This window comes from Epinephelus fuscoguttatus, linkage group LG2 (assembly GCF_011397635.1).
Source record: "Epinephelus fuscoguttatus linkage group LG2, E.fuscoguttatus.final_Chr_v1".
In the NCBI taxonomy this organism is placed as follows: Eukaryota; Metazoa; Chordata; class Actinopteri; order Perciformes; family Serranidae; genus Epinephelus; species Epinephelus fuscoguttatus.
The window spans coordinates 4,865,630-4,891,500 of NC_064753.1; the positions used below are offsets into that span (position 1 = coordinate 4,865,630).

Here is a 25,871-nt window from a genome sequence, read left to right on the forward strand (position 1 = left end):
CCTTCTAGGCTCTGTACAATGGGTGACTGGGCCTTAAGTGTAGCTGGCCCTGTTGTGTGGAATCCTCAGGGTCTGTCTCACTGCACATTGGTTTCTTCTTTAAGTCACATCTGAAAACTCATCTTTTTAAAATAGCCTTTCCTGGTGTTTCACAAAATGTTTTATGAATTTGTTCTTTTATCTGCATTTAACTATTGTTGTTGTTGCTCTTAATTATTGCTTATTGGTAAATTCATTTTGCACTGACTGTCTTATCTGGTTTTGTAAAGTGTCCTTGGGTGTCTTGAAAGGCGCTTATAAATAAAATGTCTTCTTCTTCTTAATATTATTATTATTATTGTTATCATTATTATTATTGTTATCATTACCTGACAGGTCTGGCATATCAGGATGCTGATTAAACAGCATTATTACTACACAGTTGTGCCTTTGGATGGTCACAATAAAAGGCCTCTCTAAAATGTGCAGTTTGATCACACAACATAATGCCACAGATGTCACAAGTTTTGAGGGAACGTGACATTGGCAGAAAAGTTCCACCAGAGCTGTTGGCCATGAATTTAGTTTTCACTACACTATCATAAGCTCCTCCGAGAACCGTCACCTTATCATGGTGGAGGAGTTTGAGTGCCCTAATGACCCTAGGAGCTGTGCTGTTGGGGGCATTTCGCCCCTGGTAGGGTTTCCCATGGCAGACTGGTTATGGGCTTGTCCCCCTTCAGGCCCACCACCCGCAGAGGGATCCAGAAGGGTTCGGTGCAGTGTAGATTGGGCAGCAGACCAAGGCGGGGGCCTTGGCGGTCCAATCCTCGGCTACCGAAGTTGGCTCTTGGGACATGGAATGTCACCTCTCTGGCGGGGAAGGAGCCGGAGCTTGTGGAAGAGGTCGGGCGCTACCGGTTAGATATAGTCAGCCTCACCTCGACACATAGTTCCGGCTCTGGAACCCAAGTCCTTGAGAGGGGTTGGACTCTCTCCTTTGCTGGAGTTGCTCCGGGTGAGAAGCGGAGGGCCGGGGTGGGCTTTCTGATAGCCCCCAGACTCTCTGCCTGTACGTTGGGGTTCACCCCAGTGGATGAAAGGGTTGCGTCCCTACGCCTTCGGGTCGGGGAACGGGTCCTTGTCTGCGCTTATGCGCCGAACAGCAGTTCAGAGTACCCGCCCCGCCCGGTGCTGGACAGTGCCCCGACCGGGGATTCCATTGTTCTGCTGGGGGACTTCAGCGCTCACGTGGGCAATGACAGCAGGACCTGGAGGGGCGTGACTGGGAGGAACGGTCTGCCCGATCTGAACCCGAATGGTGTGCAGTTATTGGACTTCTGTGCGGGTCGCAGTTTGGCCATAACTAACACCATGTTCGAGCATAAGGATGTCCATCGGTGCACGTGGCACCAGGACAGCCTAGGTCGCAGGTCAATGATTGACTTTGTAGTCGTATCATTTGACCTGCGACCATATGTTCTGGACACTTGGGTGAAGAGAGGAGCAGAGCTGTCAACTGATCACCACCTGGTGGTGAGTTGGATCAGGTGGCAGGGGAGGACGCCGTGCAGACCTGGCAGGCCCAAATGAGCAGTGAGGGTCTGCTGGGAACGCCTGGTGGAAGAACCTGTCAAGATGATCTTCAACTCCCACCTCCAGGAGAGCTTCGACCGCGTCCCGAGGGCAGAGGGGGACATTGAGTCCGAATGGGCCTTGTTCCGCTCTGCCATTGTCGAGGCGGCTGATGTGAGCTGTGGCCGCAAGGCCCCTGGGGCCAGTTGCCGCGGTAACCGAGCCGTCAGGCTGAAGAAGGAGGTCTACAGGGCATGGTTGGTCTGTGGGTCTCCAGAAGCAGCTGACGGGTACCGGCGGGCCAAGCGGAGTGCATCAGCGGCAGTCGCAGAGGCAAAAACTTGGGCGTGGGAGGAGTTCGGTGAGGCCATGGAGAGAGACTATCGATTGGCTCCAAAGAGGTTCTGGCAAACCATCCGGCGCCTCGGGGGGGAAGGCGGCAACTTGCTCACATTGTTTACGGTGGGGGCGGGGAGCTGCTGACGTCAACTGGGGACATTGTCGGGCGGTGGAAGGAATACTTTGAGGAGCTCCTCAATCCCACCAACACGTATTCCAGTGAGGAAACAGAGCCGGGGGTCCCGGGGGCGGGTCGTCCAATTTCTGGGGCAGAAGTCACCGAGGTAGTGAAGGAACTGCGCGGCGGCGGAGCCCCGGGGGTCGATGAAATTCGCCCTGGATACCTCAAGGCTCTGGATGTTGTAGGGCTGTCCTGGCTGACACCCCTCTGCAACACTGCGTGGAAATCGGGGCCAGTGCCTCTGGAGTGGCAGACCGGGGTGGTGGTCCCCATCTTCAAGAAAGGAGGAGCAATGTGGTTTTCGTCCTGGACGCGGAACTGTGGACCAGCTCTTTACCCTCGCCAGGGTGCTGGAGGGGGCATGTGAGTTTGCCCAACCAGTCCACATGTGTTTTGTGGATTTGGAGAAGGCTTATGACAGTGTCCCCAGGGGCATCCTATGGGGGGTGTTCCGGGAGTATGGGGTTGGTGGCCCTTTGCTAAGGGCCATCCAGTCCCTGTACAGAAGGAGCACGAGTCTGCGTGGCTGGCAGTAAGTCGGACCTGTTCCCGGTGAGGGCTGCCCTTTGTCACCGGTTCTGTTCATAACTTTCATGGACAGAATTTCTAGGTGCAGCCGAGTGGTGGAGGGTGTCAGGTTCGGTGACGGGAGGATCTCGTCCCTGCTTTTTGCGGATGACGTGACGTGACGGAAAAGGGTGGATTGCCCACTCCAGGTCAGGGGGGAGGTCCTGCCATGGGTGGAGGAGTTTAAGTATCTCGGGATCTTGTGAGGGTAGGATGGAGCGGGAGATTGACAGGCGGAGTGGGGCGGCGTCAGCAGTGATGCGGGCGCTTAACCGGTCCGTTGTGGTGAAAAGGGAGCTTAGCCAGAAAGCGAAGCTCTCAATTTACTGGTCGATCTATGTTCCAACCCTCACCTATGGTCACGAGCTCTGGGTAGTGACCGAAAGAACGAGATTGCGAGTAAAAGCGGCCGAAATGAGTTTCCTCCGCAGGGTGGTTGGGCTCAGCCTTAGAGATAGGATGAGGAGCTCGGACATCTGGGAGGGACCCGGAGTAGAGCTGCTGCTCCTCCACATCGAGAGGAGCCAGTTGAGGTGGTTTGGGCATCTGGTAAGGATGCCTCCCGGACGCCTCCCTTGGGAGGTGTTTCGGGCATGTCCAACCGGGAGGAGACTTCGGAGCTACCCCAGGACATGCTGGAGGGATTACATCGCCCGGCTGGCCTGGGAATGCCTCGGGGTTCCCTCGGAAGAGCTGACGGAGGTGGCTGGGGAGAGGACTGTCTGGGCTTCATTGCTGAGGCTGCTGCCCCCGCGACCCGGACCCGGATAAGTGGAGGAAGACGAGTACGAGTACACTATTATAAGACGCCTGCAGTGTTGTTTCCCATTTGGCAGAACATCCAACCAGCCTCACAACTGCAGACCACGTGTAACCACACCAGCTCAGGACCTCCACATTCAAGGTCTTGACCTGTCAGTCTTGACCTGTCATCATTTCCAACATGTGTGGTTGTGAGTCCAGCTTGATGTACTCTGTAAATTTGAAATTCAGGGAAACTACATTGGAGATGTCTTATGGTAGTGAAATGAACATTCAGATTACCGGAAACAGCTCTGGTGGGCATTCCTGCCATCAGCGTGTCTTTGGCACACACCGTCACAACTTGAGACATCTGTGGCATTGTGTTGTGTGATCAAACCGCACATTTTAGAGTATCCTTTTATTGTGACCATTCCAAGGCACACCTGTGCAGTTATGATGCTGTTAAATAATGTGCCACTCCTGTTGGTGAATGGATTATTTTGGAAAAGGAGAAGTGCTCATTACCATGAATTTTATTTCATTTGCAACCAGGATTTTAGAGAAATATATCCATTGAGTGCATAAAAATTCTCAGATCTTTGACTCAATCTTGTGAAAAATGGGAGCAAAAATAAAAATGTTGTGTTTAAATTTTTGTTCAGGGTATTTCTTGAGGAACAGAGGTCAGAAAGTTTAAAAAAAATAGTTGCAGTATATTATTCAGTATAAAACCACAACTTGGTTTTAAAACAAATGTCATACAATCTGTTCACTGTAGTGGATTTTAAAGGTGTTGGAAACTTTAGACAGAGCCAGACTAGGGTTTCCTAGTGCTTCTAGTCTTCATGATGCCAGCTGTGTATGAAGCGACTATAAAGTGTTACTGATGAGCGAACAGTTTCCCACATTGTCAAATTACCTTTTTTGATCACATCCTGAAAGTGTAATGATGAGCATTGAGACTCAAACCAGTGGCAGCTGTAACAATGGCCCTCTCTTCCACACAAACCAACACAACAGATACATCTTGGGCCCATGAGAATGATACAAAAGGAAGATCACAGAAAAAGACAGATGTAAGGAGGTGTGATGTTTCCTCTTCCCTGCATGCTTTTCTGTTTCCCTGATCCTTCAACAATTTTCAAATTGTCCTCAAATAAGCTGTTTTTCTCACTTTATTCCATCCATCTCCGCTCTCACTTCATGCCGGTAGACAGCTCTCGCATCCAGATGGAGACACCATCTTTTCAGAGCTCATTTTGGTAATGATTCAAAGATTGGACACAATGGCAGACTTAAGGTCAGACAAGCAAGCTAGTTTTCCAAAGACTGTTGCTTTGAATTCTTGGACCACGGTAGGAAGGTTTGAGAAGCTAATTCTGTTTCTGGTTCCCATGGTCATATGCTGAGCCACAGCAGCCAGCTGATAAGAAGTTCAACCATCATCAAATCAGACGATAGCAACAAACAGCAGTGTGAGTTCACACGAGTGGTGGTGAGTGCAAAGTTATTATGACATAATAGTCTGATTGGCCATATCTTTTAAGACACAGGTCTAATGTAAAGTGATTATAGAAACTAATAATCAATTGTAGTAATTCATTTTGTCATTGGTTGTGCCTTGTATGCTTTTATTTTGTTACAGATGGGACAAAAATCTGACTCTTATTATCTCTGCTTTGGAAAACATTGATCCCCAGTTCCCTGGAAATTATGTACACAGTGTTTAAGTTAAGCTCATGTTTAGAGCTGAGTATTCAGCAATAATGGGAGTGGATGGAAATTTGCCACTGTAATAAACCAGCAGAAGGAAAGGAGGCCATATCAGTCCAAACAGCCCTGCCAGATGCCAGACATCTGTTTCTGTATACCTTCAACCCTTCATCTTTCCTTCCTCTCTTCTCCCCTTCTCTGCCCATTCCACACCAGGCGAGAGGATTACGGTTAGGCAGAGTTCACAGACTGCTCATCCCTTCAGCCTTTATCACAGACACAGGGCTGCTATCACCGGCAGAGCAGCACATCCAGCTGTAAACACTCACAGACACTTCCCGAATGCCACGGCACAGCGCCCGTAATCCTCTGTGATTCGGACGAGGCCAGTAATCCTGCATTGTGTGTTTTTTCACTATGAATGATGGAACTGGGAAAGACCAGGGGGCAAAGAGGTCGGATCAGTTACATTCTCAGCAAGTGAAGTGGTCCTGTTTAGCATATAGCACAGTGACAATAAAACAATAAAAAGCTTGGCAGAGCAGCAGGGTTTATTTGTAATAACTGAGACAGGGTTTGTGTTATTGAAGCACCAATTTGGATGTGTCTGAACTATTTTGATTGGGCACCATTGTTTTGTGATTCCATTCATTACTTTTACCTCCCAGCCTATTTACATCTGTCAATCAAAAGTTTGATGTCCAATAAAATTTCTGTCACAAGTTGATTTCAAAGATGAAAATTTCATTTGTGTTGATTATTGTGACTGCCAGCCTTCACTCCAGTCGTCACTGTTCAGTCAATTTGTCTCTTTGCCCCTCTCACACACATTTATTCTCTCCTCTCTTCCCCAAACTCAATCAGAAATGCATGCGGTTCAACCCGGATGCAACTGTCTGGGTTGCCAAGCAGCGGATCCTGTGTACACTTAATCAGAGCCTGAAAGATGTGCTCAACTATGGGCTTTTCCAGCCAGCCAGCAATGGGAGGGATGGCAAGTTCCTGGATGAAGAGCGCATCTTTCGCGAGTACCCCCAGCCAATCAGCAAGGGGGTCCCGTCTTTGGAGGTAAAATGTTTTCCAGTTAGATTATCACTCCGGTTAGCAGTGATAGAATCTAATTGATTGAACATTCAATGTCTGTTGTTATATTAACGAACGCAGGAGACACAATGCTCAACATTGTATACGCACAACACATTCTTTCTTTTCAAAATACACACGTTTTCACAGGAAATGTACAGTTTGCATACATTTTCTTCTAAATTAAATGCACTATGTCAGTACAACACTGTGAATTAAAGTTTTCTTCCTTCAGCAGCAAACACAAGTGGTTATGTTTAGCCAACATACACACATGGTTAGGGTTAGAAAAAAAGAAAAGGGTTACATTCATACAGGAAACAAGCACCAGCCTCTCTGGACCCATCCACCATCTCTTCCGCCCACTCTACCTGCACTTTTCATCCCTTAACTTATGTTGTTGTCTGGCCTTGTGCCCCACTGATGCCGTCAGGCGCCAATAAACACTGATGCACCCGGCCGTGTATCACATGGACGTGACAGGGTGACTTTTTTTGTCGGTGTCTGACGCTAGAACTTATTGACCAACCGCTGGTATTCAACAACCTCGGAGTGAGACCGGTTTGACAGAATTGGGATTGAACCCAGTCGTACATATTTTCATGTGTTGGTATTGGCTAAATACACTGACCAAAAATATAGATGCAACACTTCTGTTTTGTTCGCATTTTATACAGGTTTAAGTTAAAAATTTAAGACCTTTTTAATGCACTTAATAGACATATTTCTTTCAAATCCCTTAAAATATTTGTTAGTAAGCACATTGCTACACAGGTGTGCCTTGGGATGGTCACAATAAAAGGACACTCTAAAATATACAGTTTGATCCCACAACACATCACAGATGAAGCAATTGGCATGGTGACTGCAGAGCTGTTGGCCGTGAACTGAATATTCATTCCACTACCATAAGATGTCTCCAGTGTCGTTTCCCATAATTTGGCAGAATATCCAACCGGCCTAGCAACTGCACAAATCGGTTACAAACTGCAGCCAGGTCAAGACCCTGGTGAGGATGCAGATGAGCCTCAGTTGTTCAGGTGGCTGCTCTCACATGATCTTGCAGGTGAAGACTCTGGATGTAGAGGTCCTGAACTGGTGTGGCTACATGTGGTCTGCATTTGTTAGGCTGGTTGGATGTACTGCCAAATGGGAAACAACACTGCAGGCGTCTTATGATTAGGGATGGGTACCGAACTCTGGTATTGAATGAGCCCCGGGGCTACATTCTTCAAGACCGCAGTATTGATAAGCTCTGACCTTAATGGTTCTACTATCGGTACTGGAGCAGTCGCTTTTTTTTTTGTTTGTTTGTTTGTTTATTTTTTTACAAGATAAATGTTATCTTGCACATTTATCTAACCAACTCCGTCAATTATCCGTCATTGTATCATAATTTTCGCTATTCTCCCTGAAGACGAGAGATCTGTGTCGCTCACCCTGGCTGCCTGCTGTGTGTGAGTGGAGAGCAGGGGGGCGGGGCTGTTGTTCCAGTGACAGACACACACATACACACGCACGCATGCACGCACGCACGTGCACACACACACACACACACACACACACACACACACACACACACACACGCACACAAGACAGCGCACACACCAACTCAAGCTCGTAGCCTACCTTTAGATAGATAACGATGGTGGAGAGAGCCAAACGGTCAAAAGTGTGGCTTTACATTACAAGAGTTGATGCAGACACAGCGCGTTGTCACAAGTGTGACAAATGTTTTGCGTGTAAGGGCGGCAACGCAAGTAATTTGTCAAAACATCTTGCAAAAGCGCATATTCAGACGTACAGGGTTTGACTGCCCTAGCACAACTAGTTCATTTACATCCAGTCCAGGTTTGTAACATTATGCTAGCAGCCAACACGTGGAGTTAATAACCATTAGCTATTTTGCGACCCTATTTACTAAATAGGGTTTCCGGCACAAGATAGCGGCTTACTGGCGACGGAGAAGCCTGGCTCCAGGTCCAATATTTTCCTCTTTGCTGATGTCATGACTGTCCAGAAGTACCTGAACAGCCGAGCCGTGGCAGCACACAGGTATGTGACGTGTCAGAGGGGAAACGAGCCATTCACATTGCTCTTTGTGGCAGGTAACGGTCCACAAACCTCACCGCACTTTAGGGACTGTTCTTTACTTGTCAGGGGAGGAAGGTGGCTGGTTGATTTTTATTTCATTTATTTATTTTATTTTGATCCCCCCTATGTTAATCACTTATTGATGCTGTTTTTGAAGTATGAATAAGTCAGTAAGTAATTTATTCCATTGAAATATCATTGATGTATTATAGAAAAGTGATTTATCTTTTTATAAATGACAAAAGGCACATCTGCCTAATTTTTGCTGTGGAACTGTAATACTACTCAGAACCGTGATACTTTCATTGTTATTGTACAGTGGGTCCCAATTTTGGTACCGTGACAACACTAATCTGGAGGGGGTTCATCTGCAAAAACTAATGAAAAACTAAATAACAATATTCGGTATTTGGTACTCGGTATTCGGCCAAGCGTTTAATATTATTCGGCTTCGGCTTCGGCCACAAATTTTCATTTTGGTGCATCCCTAGTCATCAGTTATGTTGGGGAAAACAATATTAGGCCTCACCAAGGGGACACCATTAAAGTTGTAAACTGGCTATTGGAAATAATTATTATAATATTATAATTATTAATAATTAATAATTATGTTAAATAATGTGACTTAATTAACATTAAATCACCTTGTGGGCACCATTCCCAGAAAGGGAAAATGTTTTGTTAAAAAACTATTTTGTTGCATAATGAGAATTGAAAAAAATAAAGCAATTTATGATCTTAATTTGTTTTTTTCTTCCTCAAAAAGTATTGATAAGAGTACCGTTAAAATACCGGATCGATAAGCAGTATCGATAAGAGTAGCAGTACCGTTAAAATCTTAGCGATACCCGTCCCTACTTATGATAGTGTAGTGAATACTAAATTCATGGCCAACAGCTCTGGTGGACATTTCTGCCAATGTCACGTTCAAGAAAACAACATTGTTGAGGTATTATGTTAGTGAAATGAACATTCAGTTAAGGGGTAACAGCTCTGGTGGACATTTCTGTCGTCAGCATTCTGACACAGAGGTCACTGCCCAAGCGCCAGTATTTGTTGACCTCAGGATGAGACCAGGTCGGTACACAAGTTATGAGCCATATGGCTAAAGAATTATATATATATTTAAAAAAAAAAAATCAAATCAGTCTGTATTAAGAACAATATTAGTCAATATTACATGCATGCTTGTTTACATGAAAATGTCACCAAAATTTTAGCCTACGTGATGCCAGAATTAACAGGCAGGATTTTCCAAACATTACAGACTTGGTCGCAGTGCCTAAGCACTTTTTCACGGTGCCTAAAACTATGCTAAGAAATGTTTCAGTGTTATTGCTGGTCAAATTAAAAGTTCATTGCTCTTTGAAAGGGTGTACCTGCATTATTACGCTATTATATTATCAATATTTCAGTGGTATGAAATAGTTTGACAATAACATATTTTATTGCACTTCTGGGACAATATATTGTCCAATAAAACTAGTTATTGTGGCAGGCCTACTGGTGATGCTAAACATCCCTTTGAGCTTGAAATCTCAGCCAACCTCATTCCTAAAGAATTGCCATGATCTTGGATAGAAATAAGATTGTTTCTGTGATGTCATTAGGTGTTTCTATGTAGTCAAGTGATGTATCAAACCGTTACTTATGTTACTGTACACTGCGACTGCACAGCTGACTGAGGGTACAGTAAACTCTAGGAAATAGTGATAGATAGTGTTTGAAAAAAAGACAAAAAGAGATATAATAATAAAGTAAATAATAACTGAAGTTATCCACCTGAAATTACAAATCTTACTATATAATGACAAAACTCTGTGTGTATGTCTGTTCCACGTTTTTCTCCTCACTGACTTGGTCAATCCATGTGAAATTTGGCACAGTGGTAGAGGGTCATGGGAGGATGCGAATGAAGCAATATTACATTAATTGGCCAAAGGGGGGCACTATAGCAACTGATTGAAATTGCAAACTTTGAATGGGCATATCTCATGCCCCGTATGTCGTAGAGACATGAAACTTTTCACAGAGATGCCTCTCCTCATGAGGACAAATTTGCCTCAAGAACCCATAACTTCCGGTTATATGGATTTTGAATTTTTGGAAAAACATTTAAAATCGATCTCTTCCTAGGAAGTTTGAACGATCTGCATTAAACTCGGTGAACATAATCTAAGGACCAATATCTAAAGTTCCCTCTTGGCAAAAGTTGAAAAAAACTTACTAAAACTGAGCTTCTATAAGGCAATGAATATTGCAGAGGGCATGGCTCATCACATAAAGGTGTATAACATTGCAAGGGTTTCACTGATCACCACGCAACTTTGTAGGCATATGAACACACATAATCTGAGGGGACCCCTCCATTATTGACCCGATCAAGCAAAATGGGGGCGCTAGAGAACTAATTTCTTAGGCCTAACCACCATATCAATTTTTACTAAACTTGGTAGATATGTAGAACAGGACGCCTCAAGATGACTGGAGAAATTTAACTCTAACAGAAAAATGCTTAAAAATGGCTAAAATGCGACTGATCGCTGTGGCTCCCCCTGTGGCCAAATGTTGTTGTTTTTTTCTAATTTTTGGTATGACTAAGTCATGGTGTGGTATGCTGTACATAATCATGGAAACTGTCAGTGTGTCATTCTGTCAGTCAGTCATTCTGTCTGTCCCACGTTTTTCTACTCACTGACGTGGTCAATCTATGTGAAACTGCACATAGGCATTGAGGATTGGCATAGGTAGAAGGTGACAAAGCTACCAATAGGTATGGACTGGTATTATTATATTCAGGGTTTTTCCTGGGTTTTTTCGAGACCAAGGTGGGAAAGGCCTGTGGCGGGGGGCACCTTGACAGCTGTACTTTTAGATACAGTCCCCCCCTCTATTAAATATGAAAGGAGGCTTACACTGCTGACGTGTATAATCAGAACAGACATGTCCTGTGATTTTCAGCCTTCTATGATTATACTTACCCTTTACAGCAGGCACATCCTGACAGCTGAGAATATTACTGTCAGGTATTGTCCCCCCTCTATTAAATATGAAATGAGGCTGAAAATCACAGGACATGTCTGTTCTGATGATACAAGTCAGCGGTCGTGAAATGTATGTTTCTCTTCTATAATACACATTCTACATCTCGGAGGTGACGTCATTCCACATACAGGCTTCCTTCGCCTTTCAAATGGGGCAGAGCTCTGTGAGAAACAGTAGGAGAGACACAGCCCAAGGGGGAACCGGGATCTGACGCAACACTGGAGGGAGAGGCAGGTCCGTTACGCTATGGCGTCGCTTTGGGTTGTGAGGGTGCATGATGCGCGTCTTCATTGAAAGTAATGGGTTTGTGTGCGCAAAAGATGCTACATCTGAACGCCCCCATGCACACACATACACACACACGCTTTAACCAAGGCAGCAGCCAAAATCACCCAGGTGGCCCGCCTTTGTCTTAGATAGGCAGGGAAGACCCTGATATTAAACAATCCCATGCAAACACTACAAACTTTCAGGAAAAAAAAATGTTGTTTCAGATTCCATACATCCAGCCAGTAAATACACCATGACAGTAAGGAATGGGGCCATTGATAAAGAGGACAATTCTTGTTCCATTAGCCAACAATTGCTTTCAAGATGCATCCAGTAGTGTAAAGTAAACAAGATATGATATACAGTGTTGTGGAAAAAGTTGTCCACTCCTAATTCTTCAAATACCGAAGCTTTGTTAGTGATGTTAGCGTCAGACGCTGATGCACAGAGGCACCTTTCATGCAATATGATACTCACTGGATGTACATACCGGCACTTTGTCAGCGGACGTCAGCACCAGGCATAGTTGTACAGAGGCACCTTTCACAGTCGTATGATACGCACCACACGGCTACAGTTTGTAATGACAAAATCGTAACTTTTGCTGCGATCAGACTGGATTGTGTTTACCATGTTCACTAGCAGAGTCTTGTGGTATTCACGACTTCATAAGTGGAAATTTTAAGAGAGCTCAGAGTTCATGACTTTGTGTACACCAATTCCTATATTACAGACATGAAAATGGGTCAGGGGTGAAAAAGGTGAGAAGGATACGAGACCCGGCACCTGCTAGGGGGTCCCGGGGTTATGATCCTCAATTGTTTTTTTGGTGGAAAAATGAGCTTCCAAATGCTCATATCTGATTTCTTTTAGATTTACTCTAGTGGTAGTCACATGCAGAATTACAAGATTGCACAAAAACAAAAGTATGAATGTATAATTAAGTGCAAATAAAGTATCTTTACATGTTCACATATGTTGTATAAGAGACAAGACCAGGGGCGGACTGGGACACAAATTTAGCCCGAGACATTCAGGCTCACTGGCCCACACACCGGCCCACATGTTTCTATCTATAATCCTCTATATTATGCTTGTACACACTACACAAACGCTGTCCTCAGAATCAACTGCATAAGAAAATCAGCAGTTATTGTTTAATTCCAAAACAGAACGCAGCCAGCTTCCGTTTTTTTGTGTGATACTTCCGGTCCAGCACTCTTGACCACTGTGTAAATGTCTGACGGTATTTGCTACAGCTACAGCACATGGAAATGTTTACGTTACTGAAAGCAATTTTAAGGACTAACTTTGAAGTTAATCGTTAAACAATAAATCACCTGGAAAGCTGGCGCTGCATAACATAATTTAAAAGGTAACTTAGCCTACACAGAGCGGTGGAAATGTCCGTGCAGCTGCAGACAGGTGCGGCTGGATGATTGATGCGTAACGTTACATGCTGATTCAGGTGCTATCAGAGCCAATCTGCGCATCACTATGGCTTAATAATCAACTCAGTCAATAAAAACAACCCGTCCTGTGTTAGGAGTGTATGTCGCTGACAGAAAGAAAGAAAGAAAAAAAAAAGATAGAAAAGCAGCATACACCTCACATATTTATTTCTCATAGTTGTGCACATGTTTGGCTGGCATACAGAAGCACCGTCAGGGTGTGTCTGTGTGACGAGGGTGCGAGCAGCAGCTTCAGCTGCTCAGGTAGAGAGGCTGTGTAGCCCGGTGTGTTTTTCACTGATTCAGTTCTGCAGGTTCTCTGCTGGTACACTGGAGACGGGGATCAAGCAGTTTGTCTCACTCGGGATAGATTGTGCTTTTTTGGTTCATAGTTTTTGATTGACGTGCGATTTATTCGCGTTTAGAGGGAATCATTTTTACTGGCAATTACCGGATAATGGAAACCTGGGCACAGTTATCTATATAAAATACACAGACTAACTAACTAACTGATTGACTTACATAAACAATTGAAAATTCAAAAAAATTAGCTTGTACCGTTAGCTCCGGTAAGGGAAAGCGGCTGACCGGAAGTCACACACAAAAACACGGAAGTTGATCACTATTTACTTCCGTGTTTGAAAATAAGGTGAATAAAATAAATGCAATAATGAATTGGCCACAAATGGCTATGTGCTTATTATTTAACTACAAATAAGAGCGCATGACTCTATCCTAATGCATCTAATTTTACGCACAATATAATTGTCTGCCCTGTCCTGCCCAGCCCTGCCCTGCTCTTGTATTACATAAGCCCAATTTATATCTCCATGGCTCACAGCCATGAACTAAGGAGGTATAAATTGGGCAATAGGCTCTATAATCAACTTTTAGTCAACTTATTACTACAACAAAAAAGTCCCACTTAGTACTACTAAAAAGGTTTTCCTCTGGCTAAAATGTAATGCATAGTAGGCTATGCCTTCACATTGCACCTGTCATATTTCTGGTCTTATCCTCGTCCTAATCACGACTGGAGTTAGTCTGTCCCTCAGCTTCATTGTACTTGGGACTGGGAGCACCACCTAACGTTAATTGCATGATGCATCCACAGGAAAAAAGCAAGCACAAATTTTCTTTTAGTACAGGTTTAAGTTATAATGACCTAATGCAATACCTAGTAGGCTAGTTGGCCTCTTGAACCGGACACCAAGAAGAGATACACAATTTGCCAAAGCCAAACTTGCATATTACACACTCACGAATGTTAGCTAACGTTAATACACCTGCTATAATGGCACTGTCGGCTCCAACTCTGTCTCCGTTGTTAGCAACACCAGCACCCTCATCCCGTCAACCAACACCGCGGCCCAACAGGTCGGTTATTTTGGAGCAATTAGCTGCCTCTTCTTGTAAAGATTTAAGTTTTTTATTCAAGTTTTTTCTGCACCACCCTTTCTTTTTTTTACCAGCATGCTTTCTGTCTAATGGTCAAACTAGCCTGGGGGGTATTCCAGAAAGCGGGTTATGTGAAAACTCAGAGTAAGTTAAGCCTGAGATGATGGAAACTCTGAGTTATCCGTTCCAGAAAGAGAGGTAACTGAAACTCTGAGTCAGTCACCATGGTAACAGACTCTGTGAACATAACCTGCTCGCTGACAGGTTTTCTTCAATAAACCCTGGGTTTTTCTCTGTCTCCTCCCTCTTACACGCTGTTTCATTTCCTCATTCATTCAGTCCGTGTCAAAGCTTGTATCGAAGCGCATTCATTAGCGGAGATTTACCGTCTGTCACAGTCTAAATCCTGCTGGATATTAGTTTATTACTCAGGACTGTCTTAAGTTACTGAATTTATGCACATCAGTCATTTCTTTGGACATCAGTTTTGTCTTAACATTCAAATGTTACACAGCGAGAATTCATCCTCAGCTCAGAATCAAACCTCTGTCATTTTTATATTTATTATTTTTTATAACACTGTGCACAAGGATCAGACTGTCAGTCTGTTAGAGCAGCTTCCAAATGTTTATTGCACATAAAAAAATACTTAAAAATCAGTAGTATGAAGCTTTAGACACATAGTATCAATGACTAATGATCTCTATCACTGATGTCATTGGTTGCACTGATGGAACATAATTCCTATAGCCTAATATTGGGGATTATATGTTAATATTTCTGAGTGAGCAATGGTGCAGCATTTCAGTGTCTTTAAATTTACTACATTTGTATCTGAAATAAAGTCACTGAATGCTGTTGAGTCAAGATACAAATAGATGTGCAACATTTTAACCTCAACGTCTTTTCAAGTACAAATCACCAAATATATTATTACTGGGTCACACTGTGAGTTTACAGGCATGTCTTTATGTCTTTGATCTATAGCCTAGCCTATATGTTTTAAACCTTCCTATTTTTCAGTTGCTGCCTCCTGTGTTTTTCCCCATCAGATTAAATCTGAACAAATATATTATTATATATTATTAATATAATGTAATGTATCGACAGCCTGATACACAGTCAGATTCCACCACTTTATCTTCATTAAGAATTATGTAAGTCTGATAAATGATGAATAAATGGACAACACTGAATAAAACTTTTTTATTAACTTTATGGTTAACTTATTTACACTTTCCTCGTTCTGACTCAGGCTCTTCTTTTAAAGATAAACGTGCACCGTCTGCTCCACATGCATTAATATCTCTACATCCACTGGATTAAAATGGAGGAGCTGTCTTTTATTTACCTGTTGCCATGGTGAATCGTGGAGTCGGAGCTCCATTGATGATGGCTTTTTATTGTCGGCTTAACTCAGAGTGAACAAACTCAGAGTTGACTGAACTAACTCAAATCAGCTGTTCTGGAACTGGTAACTCAGAGTTTCCCATCTCAGGGTAAATCAACTCAGGGTTAGACTCAGAGTTTGTTGAACCTCCTACCTGGAATACCCCTCAGGTTTGCAAGGAGTACTGACTGATGACTGCAGCTGAGCCAATCAGATTTCAAGAAAAACGAGAGCCTCTTTCGTATTGGAGGAGGCTGCTCTTATCTCCTCCTTCAAGCATCAAAACACAAGATTGACACCTATGTTCCCTCTGAACATCTCATAGCAAACAAACAACATGGGAGGGACGCGCATTGCAGCACTGACAGCTAGCAACTAGCTTGACATTCACTAGCCTCACCGGGCCGGCCCCACCGGCCCACTTGGTGACCGGCCAATCCGCCATTGAACGAGACTGACAACTTCTCTCATGAAATGCCCACGCGCATATGTTTCCTACGTCTTTTTTCTGTGGCTTTGATTCACAGACCCCACCCCCCCCCAAAAAATATTTTCGCATCGGATCTACACGATTCACGTAGGTCACCTATTTTGTATTCAAAACAGCGAATTTCGCCGAAAGGTGAGCAATTTTCATGCCTGCATATTGTAAACACAAGCTCATGAGTTCCGTTTGAGCTTAGCATTTCACTCAGGAGTTAATTTACTGTGTGAATTTTAACCCAAGACATGATATGTTATTCTACACCTAACCACTAAGTTTTCCTCCATATACCTCAGAAAATAACCCAAAAAATGAAGTCTTTTACCTACATTGTAAGTTTATTTTGAAGACACATTGGTTTGCTTTGGACCTTTTCTGTGTTTTAATCATTTGGCTTTCACTCAACAGTTCCGCTACAAGAGCAGAGTCTACAGGCAGCCCAATGTGGATGAGAAACAGATTGCCAAGCTTCATACAAAGGTAAGACTTAAGCCATTAGGAGAGAAAATTCCCTAAATAAGTTAAATGTAAGTCTTGTTTCTGGCCAGAGTTTGGGATTCTTAAAAGCACATTGACTCTGAAAGACTGCACATGATTTATCATAGTATTACACCAGTTATGGCTGCAAGCAGAAACTGGCTATGCAGATGTGGCAGTCAGCACCACCGAGACATGTTTATTCCTGTTCAAACAAATAACATGTATTATTTCCCATGTGTGCATCAGATACCTATATGCCACAGTTATACTGAATGGATATAAAAAGCCATAGAGGAAAAACACATTAAAAATAATCTCTGAACTGGAAGCAGGAAACACATTGTTTGCTGTGCGCCAGAGGATTTTTTTTTTCCTGGAAAGACCTACCTGACACCGGATGTGTAGAATACTAGTTTCCAACCTGAGCGTCCTGCTTAAGTTTCATGTTGGGTTGCGAGGCCTTCTAGTTTTTTAAGGGTGTAAAGGCCCAGACACACCAAACTGACATCAAAGAACTAGTGGTGAAAAAAGCCAACTGTTGTGTCGCCCATGGTAATGTCAGCACATTAACAACACAACCCAGCATTGAAAGAACCAAGCATATTTACTTTGTGCCAGCAAACAGTTACTAAAAGTTTCTGCTAAAGAGCTCAGTGGCTACAGTATTATCTTACCTAATATAACAAATTTGTTTAGGTCTCATTCCCTCTTGACTTTAGCTCTTTGTTTACTTTCCTCACTTCTGTTTCCTTTTCTCGTGCACTGAGCTTAACTGCCAATCAGAGTGATTTTATTGACTGACGGGCTCTGCTGTCTCTGATGCCAGCTCAACGTGTAGGACACACTGCAAAGACCAGGGTCTTAACACTGACCGACAGCCGATTGTTGGCTTGGTGTTTCAGGGGCTTTAGAGGACACAGTGGGCCTTTTTCTCATGATTTTTTTCATTTCTGGGAAAAAACTAAATTAAATTGTTATATTTAAAGTTTAGATTTTTATTTATGATATGAACTAAAAAAAAGTCTCGCAGGATAAATGCACGGTGAAGACCTTAACATCAACTGCATTCAGAGAGCCTTCACTGTCTGCTAAACTGCTTCATCCTGCATCAGAAAAGTACACAGTTAAAACAAGCAAAGAGCTAACAGATCACTGGCCAAGCGTCAGGGAGAAGAAAACACTGAATTTGTCAAAAAAGAACCCTATTAAGTAAGTGTGATTGTTAAAAATTGAAAAAAATACATAATACAGAACATTGTACAGAAAGTTTCTAAAATATCAGGAAAATAATCACTGATGAAACATGCACAAGAAAACATTGGCTCAAACTGATCCGGATTGCTCGTTTTACACAAACCTCTACAGTCACTGCAGTTCACTATTTGGGTTAATTGTACAGTTTATCAGTTGGTCGTTGGTTATTGTTATGAAATGAATATGAAAAGAAATACCCATAAAATATATGACTTAGTCAGGGGTCGTCAGTTTACTCATCTTCTACAACTCACACTTCCTGTGGTGTACTCAGGTTCAATTTTATCTTCTGTCTACATGCTTGCACTCGACAGATTTTTATCCAATGTTACAACATGCATTTTCATTTCTACACGCACAACATACAGATATACCTTTCACTGAGGCCTGGTGAACCAAAAAGCCTAGCTGCTGTTTTAGATTGTTTTAAGTGATGTCAACTGTTGGATGGCACAAAATGTTCTTCAACTCAATAACTCAAAATCGAAAATCATACCATTCAGTCTGCCAAACATTATCAGCCCCACTGTGAATGCCCTGGCTCTCCTGCATGATAAAGTGAAGCCTGCTGCCAGAAATCAGGGAGTAAAGCCTGATTTATGGTCCTGCGTTAAATCAACGACATACCTACGTCGTAGGGTACGTGGCTACGCAGGAGGCTCGCTGTGGCCTCCAGCGTAGCCTGATGTGCACCTCCCAAAAAATGTAACTACACGTCGAGGTTCCGGTTCCGTATTGCACCATCCCCGCCATCTTTAAACATCTTCTGATGCAATGTAGATGTTGCAGTATTAACATACTTTCTTCGACATCCAACAACTCCAACTCCAGCAAGATTCTCTCTCTCTCTCAGTCGCCATTGTTCACTGTGATCGGAAAAGCCAGAAGCTAAACAAAGAATCAACTAGAGACGACGATAACCATTCAGGAAAGGAACGCAGCCCCTTACTGCTCTGGCGGTGAATTGCACCGCGATGAAATGGAGTGACGGAGAAGTTCGAAGGGTTCACGACGGCGTCACGGCAACAACGTAAGTACGTCGTAGGTACGCCGCAGGACCATAAATCAGGCTTAACGTTTGACTTTGACCTAACTTTCCAACTACGTCATAAAAGTTGTCCCGTCCTGCTTCTTAAAACTAAGAATCTCCAGAATCAAATCAATACTGTCACTCAGACTAGGGCTGTGACAAAAACCGCATCACCACAATACCGCAGTCATGTGACGCCTACTGCGGTGAAGAGGTCATCCGCACAAAAAAAAAAAAAAAAGCTGATTCATCGTGGCGGCGGATCTGGTTCCCAAGCCAAATGTTAAAAGAATACTCCGATGATTTGGGAGTTATGCCCTTGCGCTGTCTTTTTCATATTGAGACAACATGATGGATATCGTTTTTGTGTCTGTACGTCCAGTGTCTCAGCGGTTAGCACTGGGGTCACTATGTCCGGTGCTGTGATCTGGTGAGCAGACACAGGCACAGACGTAGCCTGTAAACAAAACTCAGCCATTTATTGAGCCTAGCAATATCTCCGGACTATAGTAGCTGCAATGGACGACTTTGAACGCGATTTTGAGGAGTTTCTTGTAGCAGACACAGACCCAGAGCCATACCTGTTTGAGCCGGAGCATACAGATGAGGAACTCCCAGGTGTTGGATGCTGAGCGGGCGAGAAGAGAGGCTGAATCCTCTGGAGCGGCGGAGCAGCAACGGGCCGAGGGGAGGACTGGTGGTGTAGCTGCGGGGCTAGCTAACATATTCCTACAAAGGTGGAATTGTTTTGCTGCACAGAATGGGATTCGATGCTACCATCGTTGCAGCAATCACTAAGTTAAACTGAAAATAACGCCCAGGCCTGCAGGAGCTGATGGATAGCTTTCAGTCGAGTTAGTAATATCGTGTGTGTCGTGTCTTTGTTTGCTTTTACCGAGTGACCTAGCGTACCTGTCCCAGAGCCAGCTGCAGCTGTTGCTCACCAGTGTATCCCTCCGTGCAGGACATAAAAACACTATAGTTCATGTATCAGACCTCTTCTAAAACGACTAAAACGGACTCTCATTTTTTGAATTAATGTTTAAACATGTTTATTTTAAATGCACGTGCAGAAATGCCAGCTTCAGGGTTTCTGTAACGTTTATTTGTTCACTTTTACTGTAGGTAACGATATCCATCATGTTATCTCAATATGAAAATGATAGGGAAAGGGCATAACTCCCAAATCGTTGGAGTATTCCTTTAAGTCGCCAATTTGGGCACATTTTGGATTTGTGCCAGATGACAAGGGGCAGCCAGTGAATTTGGATGAGGCAATATGGCGTATTTGTCGGAAAGAAGTATAAGTTTCTCGGGGGGGCTTGTGACGTATCACCGCCATACCGTGGTGAATATTTACCGTCATAGCCCTAAACTCAGACTTCTCTCCAGACTCAACTATTGTAACTTCCCTCTCTCTGGCATCAACCAAAAGTCACTATCCCACCTCCAGCTAGTTCAGAATGCAGCAGCGAGGCCTCTTATGCCAGGGCCACACCGGATGCGGAAGCGCTGCGAATAGCCTCGAAGCGCTGAGAAGCGAAGCCAGTTTCCTTTTGGCGCCCATGTTAACCGATTGCGTCATCCACATCGGCCACGCCGCGCAGCTCCGCGGCTGGCGCTGCAGCGATCATTTCGGCGTCTGGTCTATTTTTGGCGCGAGCCGCGAGCGAATGTGTCAAGCCGGGCAGAAATATAGGCTATACATATTAGTCAGTGGTATCTAAACAGAGATGAACACACACACACAAGAAAGAGAGAGAGCGAGAGAGCAGGTGCCCAGGTGCCCAGGTGTGTTTCATTTAAGAGGCCATACCTTCAATTTTAGCAAATTGTGCACAAAGAATTGTGGGTACTTAATGCATGCTGACAATACACACACATGCATCCTTGAAAATTCTTTAAAGGGATAGTGCACCCAAAAATGAAAATTCAGCCATCATCTATTCACCCCTAGCTGAGGGAGGCTCTGGTAAAGTTTTAGCATCCTCACAACAGTCGTAGAGATCGAGGGGGAGGTGGGTAGCAGCAGAACTGCACACCTAATGGCTGATGACGACCCAGATTAAAACGTCCAAGAACACAGAATTGAAATCACAAATTATCTCCATACTGCTCGTCCGTAGTGATCCAAGTGTCCTGAAGCCCCAACATAAAAAGTTGTTTGGAAAAACATCATTTAAACTCTGTTTTTAGCCCCACTGTAGCCTGTAGCTCTGACTGCCTCTCTGTGGACCGTGCTCACTCGTGCGCGCAACAGAACATAATTCATTAATTTCTTCATTTGCCAGTCAGAGTCAATGTGCTGACAGGCAGTGTCGGGATCATACTTTAAAAAAGTAATTTTAGTTACTCGTTACTTTCCCCAAAAAGTAACTGAGTTAGTGACTGAGTTACTAACTCTAATTTTTTTTTTAGTTACTGACATAGTTATTTAGTTACTGACATTAAATAGAATAAATCATTATTATAAAACATTGTACACTTATCTACACTAGTTAAAGAACCTCCATTAATCGTGCAATTTAACTGTGTAAGGTGTCATTGACTGACCGTCACCTGTGCGTATGCGGAGAAGGAGAGGGGCAGAGGGAGCGGAGCTGTGGAAACATCCTGCAGTACGACATACTATCATAAGTTAAAATAACTTATTAGACGGATATATAGAGAGAAAGGCGACATTTAGAGAGCAAGTCCAAATAAGCAACTCCACTTTAGAAACAAGCTCAAAAAACCGCAACCCGCAACTATCAATATTTGTAAGTGACTTTACAATAAAACAAGCCCAAGGTCACGGCTAATAAGCGGACCTGACAACCCTGCTTGTGAGCTTGTGAATACCCGCCCTACTCTGCCTCTGTCTCTCCCTCCCTTACCCCTCACCTGTCCTCACCAAAGAAAAAAAACTTCAGAGCTCCGCTGAGAAGGAGCTTGCTTGGGTGAAAGCCGCTTCAGTGAACTCCAGTAAAGCCAAGTAACGGCACATTTTATAGTAACGGTAACGACATTATAATGGGGGAGACAGTAACTTTTTGATTACTCATTACTGAATAAAGTAGCACTGTTATTAACGCCGTTTATTTATAACGCTATTATTGCCATCACTGCTGACAGGTTACATATGCCTCTGTTGCACATGACGTCCATCCATCTGTAATGATGGCGACTCGTTCTGCTTTCATTAACTCACGCTTAACCTCTTTAACCTCACTGTACAAACTTAGTATGCAAGTGTTGTCTCGATGTGACTTCATGTTTTGGCTCCAGATTCTCCAGGAGCTCCCGAAAACCATCATTTCTGACAGCACTGTAAGACCTCATGTTCTTACAAATGAAGTATAAAATGGCAGCTATGATACTCATCACTCTTTTGGAGTTGTGGTTCAGTTTTTGTGGAAAAAAGTTGGTCAAAGCTGGTGTGCAGGCATCTGACATGTTACTGTTCATGCAGCAATTGACCCTAGCTAGAGGGTCAATGCCGTGTTTTTTTAGGTGCCCGGTCAAATTCGTTGTGTTTCCTGAGTATTTTATCTTGTAACAGCATAGTTTGCATATAGCATGGGCTTTTTCTGTTAACCTGTCTTTTCTCTGAAAACCAAATGCTGCTTCACTGCTGATTTATGCTAGAGATGTACCAATACCACTTTTTCCTTCCCGATACCGATTCCGATCCCTGAACCTTAGGTATCTGCCAATACCAAGTACTGATCCGATACCAGCGCGTAAAATAAAAATGGATGGGATATGAATAATTTTATGTCTCAACTCCTAAAACTCTATGTAAAATATTAAGAAATAAATACATAATAGTAGAATTAATGCCATAAAGCTTTTTTTATTATTATTAGTATTATCCAGTGTTGACACAGATCAAGATGCAGATTAAAGTACAGCCACACAATTTGATAAAAAAAAAAAAAGACATTTTAAAGGCTACAGTAGAATGTAGAGCTTGCATTAATAAATACAAAAATTTTCACCAGATGACTTAAAGCAAGAAAATTAAAAGAGGCGGGGCTTTTACTCACCACAACTGCAGAGGCTCCCAGCTTCATTTGAAACAGACTACATTGTAAAAGGGCCATTATTTATTAATCCCTCTGTGTTTTTATATAATTACTTTTTATCCGCTCCTGTTGTCTTTATAAAGTTAATACATCGCACCATCGCACTTCCTGAATTTGTTTTAAATTAAAAGCCCCTTAAAACCTCAGCTGAGAAAATCCCTCCATTTTCTAAATAGGCTTTTATTTTAAAACATTTCTAGGAACTTGGTTGTGGAGGATACAGTAACTTGTATGTTTACATACGGTACTTCAAATGTAGCTCCTGCCATCTGCTGGTGCTTTTTACATTACTACAGCAACATTTCGGCTGGCACATGAACAGACACAGTGACTGAATAAAAACAGGACAAGAATAACCCGATGACATCACACACGTCGTGAAAGACGACCGGGGATAATTGAGTACCATTGTGACCTGAGAACAAAGCAACATCCATAACAACAAAAACACACAGACACAAGCAGGAACAACACAACAAGGAATTAATAAAAACAATTACATGAATCATGAAAAACATCGGATAGAGAAGCTTTTAAAACTCCAAGAGGAACAAGAGATTCAAGTTTAAGGGTTGATTGTAACTCGTTCCATTTAAAAGGTGCATAGTACCTGAAACCAGATCTACCAACATTTGTGCACATGAAGGGGATATCTAAGGTTAGGTAGTTACTGGATAGTGTACTGTAGTTACTGGATTTGAAAGAGAGAAGAGATGTGAGGTAGTTTGGTAGCTTTAAAAGTAGAGCTTTAAAAATAAATAACATGAGATGGATATTTCTTCTTGTCTGTAAGGAAGTCCGTCCAACTGTTTGATACAGAGAACAATGAGTACGAAATGCGTCATTTGTGATAAACCGTAATGCACTGTGATACACAGGGTTTAACTGCTGAAGTGTTAATGGAGCAGCATGACAATACAGAATGTCACCATAGTCCAGAACAGACATGAAGGTTGACTGCACAATAGTTTTACGACTGGAAGAAGACAGACAGCCTTTAATTCTATGCAGGAAGCCTAGTTTGATTTTTAATTTTTGAGTCAACTGTTGAATATGAGTCTTGAATGTTAGTTGACTGTCAAGTGTAATTCCGAGATATTTGTAGGACTCAACCTGAGTAATATGGCTGCCATTTAAAGTTTTGATGGCATGATATCCCGAGTCACTGGTGAAGGTAGAGAATACCATGAACTTGGTCTTTTTTGCTTTTAAAACTAGTCTGTGATTAATGAGTGATTATTGAAAATCTTCAAAGGCAGATTGTAGATGACTCAGAGCCTCGGCTGGAGTGGAGCCTGAAGCATATAAAATAGTATCATCAGCGAAAAAATGGAAGTTGAAGTATTGATTAGGAATAGCCATATTATTTATGTATAATGTGAACAACAATGGACCAAGGATAGACCCCTGTGGCAACCCGTTTCTGATGACTAGTTGGCTTGACTGGGTACCATCAGCGACCACAGTCTGAGTTCTCTCTGTAAGGTAAGAGTGGAACCAATCAATTGTGGCTTCATCGAGACCTATGGACTGTAATTTATGGAGAAGGATTTTATGATCTAGAGTATCAAAAGCTTTTGAGAGGTCGATGAAGAGGGTGGCACAAAATTGTTTATTATCCAGGGAGGAGACAATGTTATCGATAACTGAAGCTGCAGCTGTTATGGTGCTGTGACCCGGGCGAAAACCAAACTGTTGTGGCTGTAGTAGGTTGAGAGAGTCAATAAAGGTGCGTAGTTGAAAATGAACTAATGAAACCCATCCCGGTGTTTCTTCTGCAGCCTCCACTTCACCCAGTTTCACTCAGCTGCCTGATAAACCCACTGCTTCTTCCCACTTTAACCTGAAGCGATGTTTTAGCCTAGTGGGCAGCCCGCGAGCCAGCTGCCCGCTAGGCTAAAACATCGCTCTCACTCACGGAGAAGAGGAGGAACATTAGCGTTAGCTCCCGGTGTTAGCACTAGCCGAGTTGGCTGCCACCGGCTACTGGAGTAACTTACCGCCATGGAGCGCTTCTATCAGCTCTTCTAGTCACTGAGCCTCACCTCCATCTCAGCAAATATATTACAAAAATGTAGTCTCGCGGGGAGGCTACATTTTACAATGCTAATTGAAAATGTTAGCTAGGCTGCCGGGCTAACTTAATCACTTAACACAACCGTAACGCCTGACCCATTGCTGGGATTGAGCCGCTAATAACTCAAGCTCCAGACATTAACCCATCCCAGTGTTTCCTCCGCAGCCTCCACTTCACCCTGCTTCACTCAGCTGCTCGATAAACCCGCTGCTTCTTCCCACATTAACCTGAATAACAAACCAGGTCTCGGTGCTCCGGTTGGATCCAAACAGAGAGCCGGGGCTAGCTAGTTGGGAAGCTAGCGGAGGCTAATTGACTTTGCTTCCCTCCGGTCATGCTGCGGCTAACACCTCACCAGCTGCTCCCAGCTAGCTCCGGATTGTTATTGAGGTTAAAGTGGGAGAGGCAGCGGATCTGTGGGGCAGCTGAGTGAAGTGGAGCCTGAGGAGGAAGCACCGGTTAGCCCCGGTTTCGTTCCGCTCTCTGCCATTTCATTTCGAAAATATGCGCTGCCATTGCTCACTGGCTGTAGCCTTTTATAGGGAGGGAGGGCCAAGGGCTCCGAGGAGGAGGATTCACATGAACGTACATGAACGCGCAGCCGGACCGGCTTGTAAACAATGGGGCTGGAGATCAACACAGAGAGAGGG

At 43.5% G+C, this 25,871-nt stretch overlaps 1 protein-coding gene across 3 annotated transcripts in view; it reads left to right on the forward strand.

The window, feature by feature from the left end:
* Positions 1–25,871, forward strand: part of LOC125904945 (SH3 and multiple ankyrin repeat domains protein 2-like) — a 465,143-nt gene that overhangs the window by 168,892 nt on the left and 270,380 nt on the right. For all 3 annotated transcript variants that reach the window (XM_049602644.1, XM_049602655.1, XM_049602662.1), the window contains 2 exons: positions 5,963–6,166; positions 16,722–16,793. In XM_049602644.1, the coding sequence (XP_049458601.1) occupies positions 5,963–6,166; positions 16,722–16,793 (276 nt within the window). The remainder of the gene's footprint in view (positions 1–5,962; positions 6,167–16,721; positions 16,794–25,871) is intronic.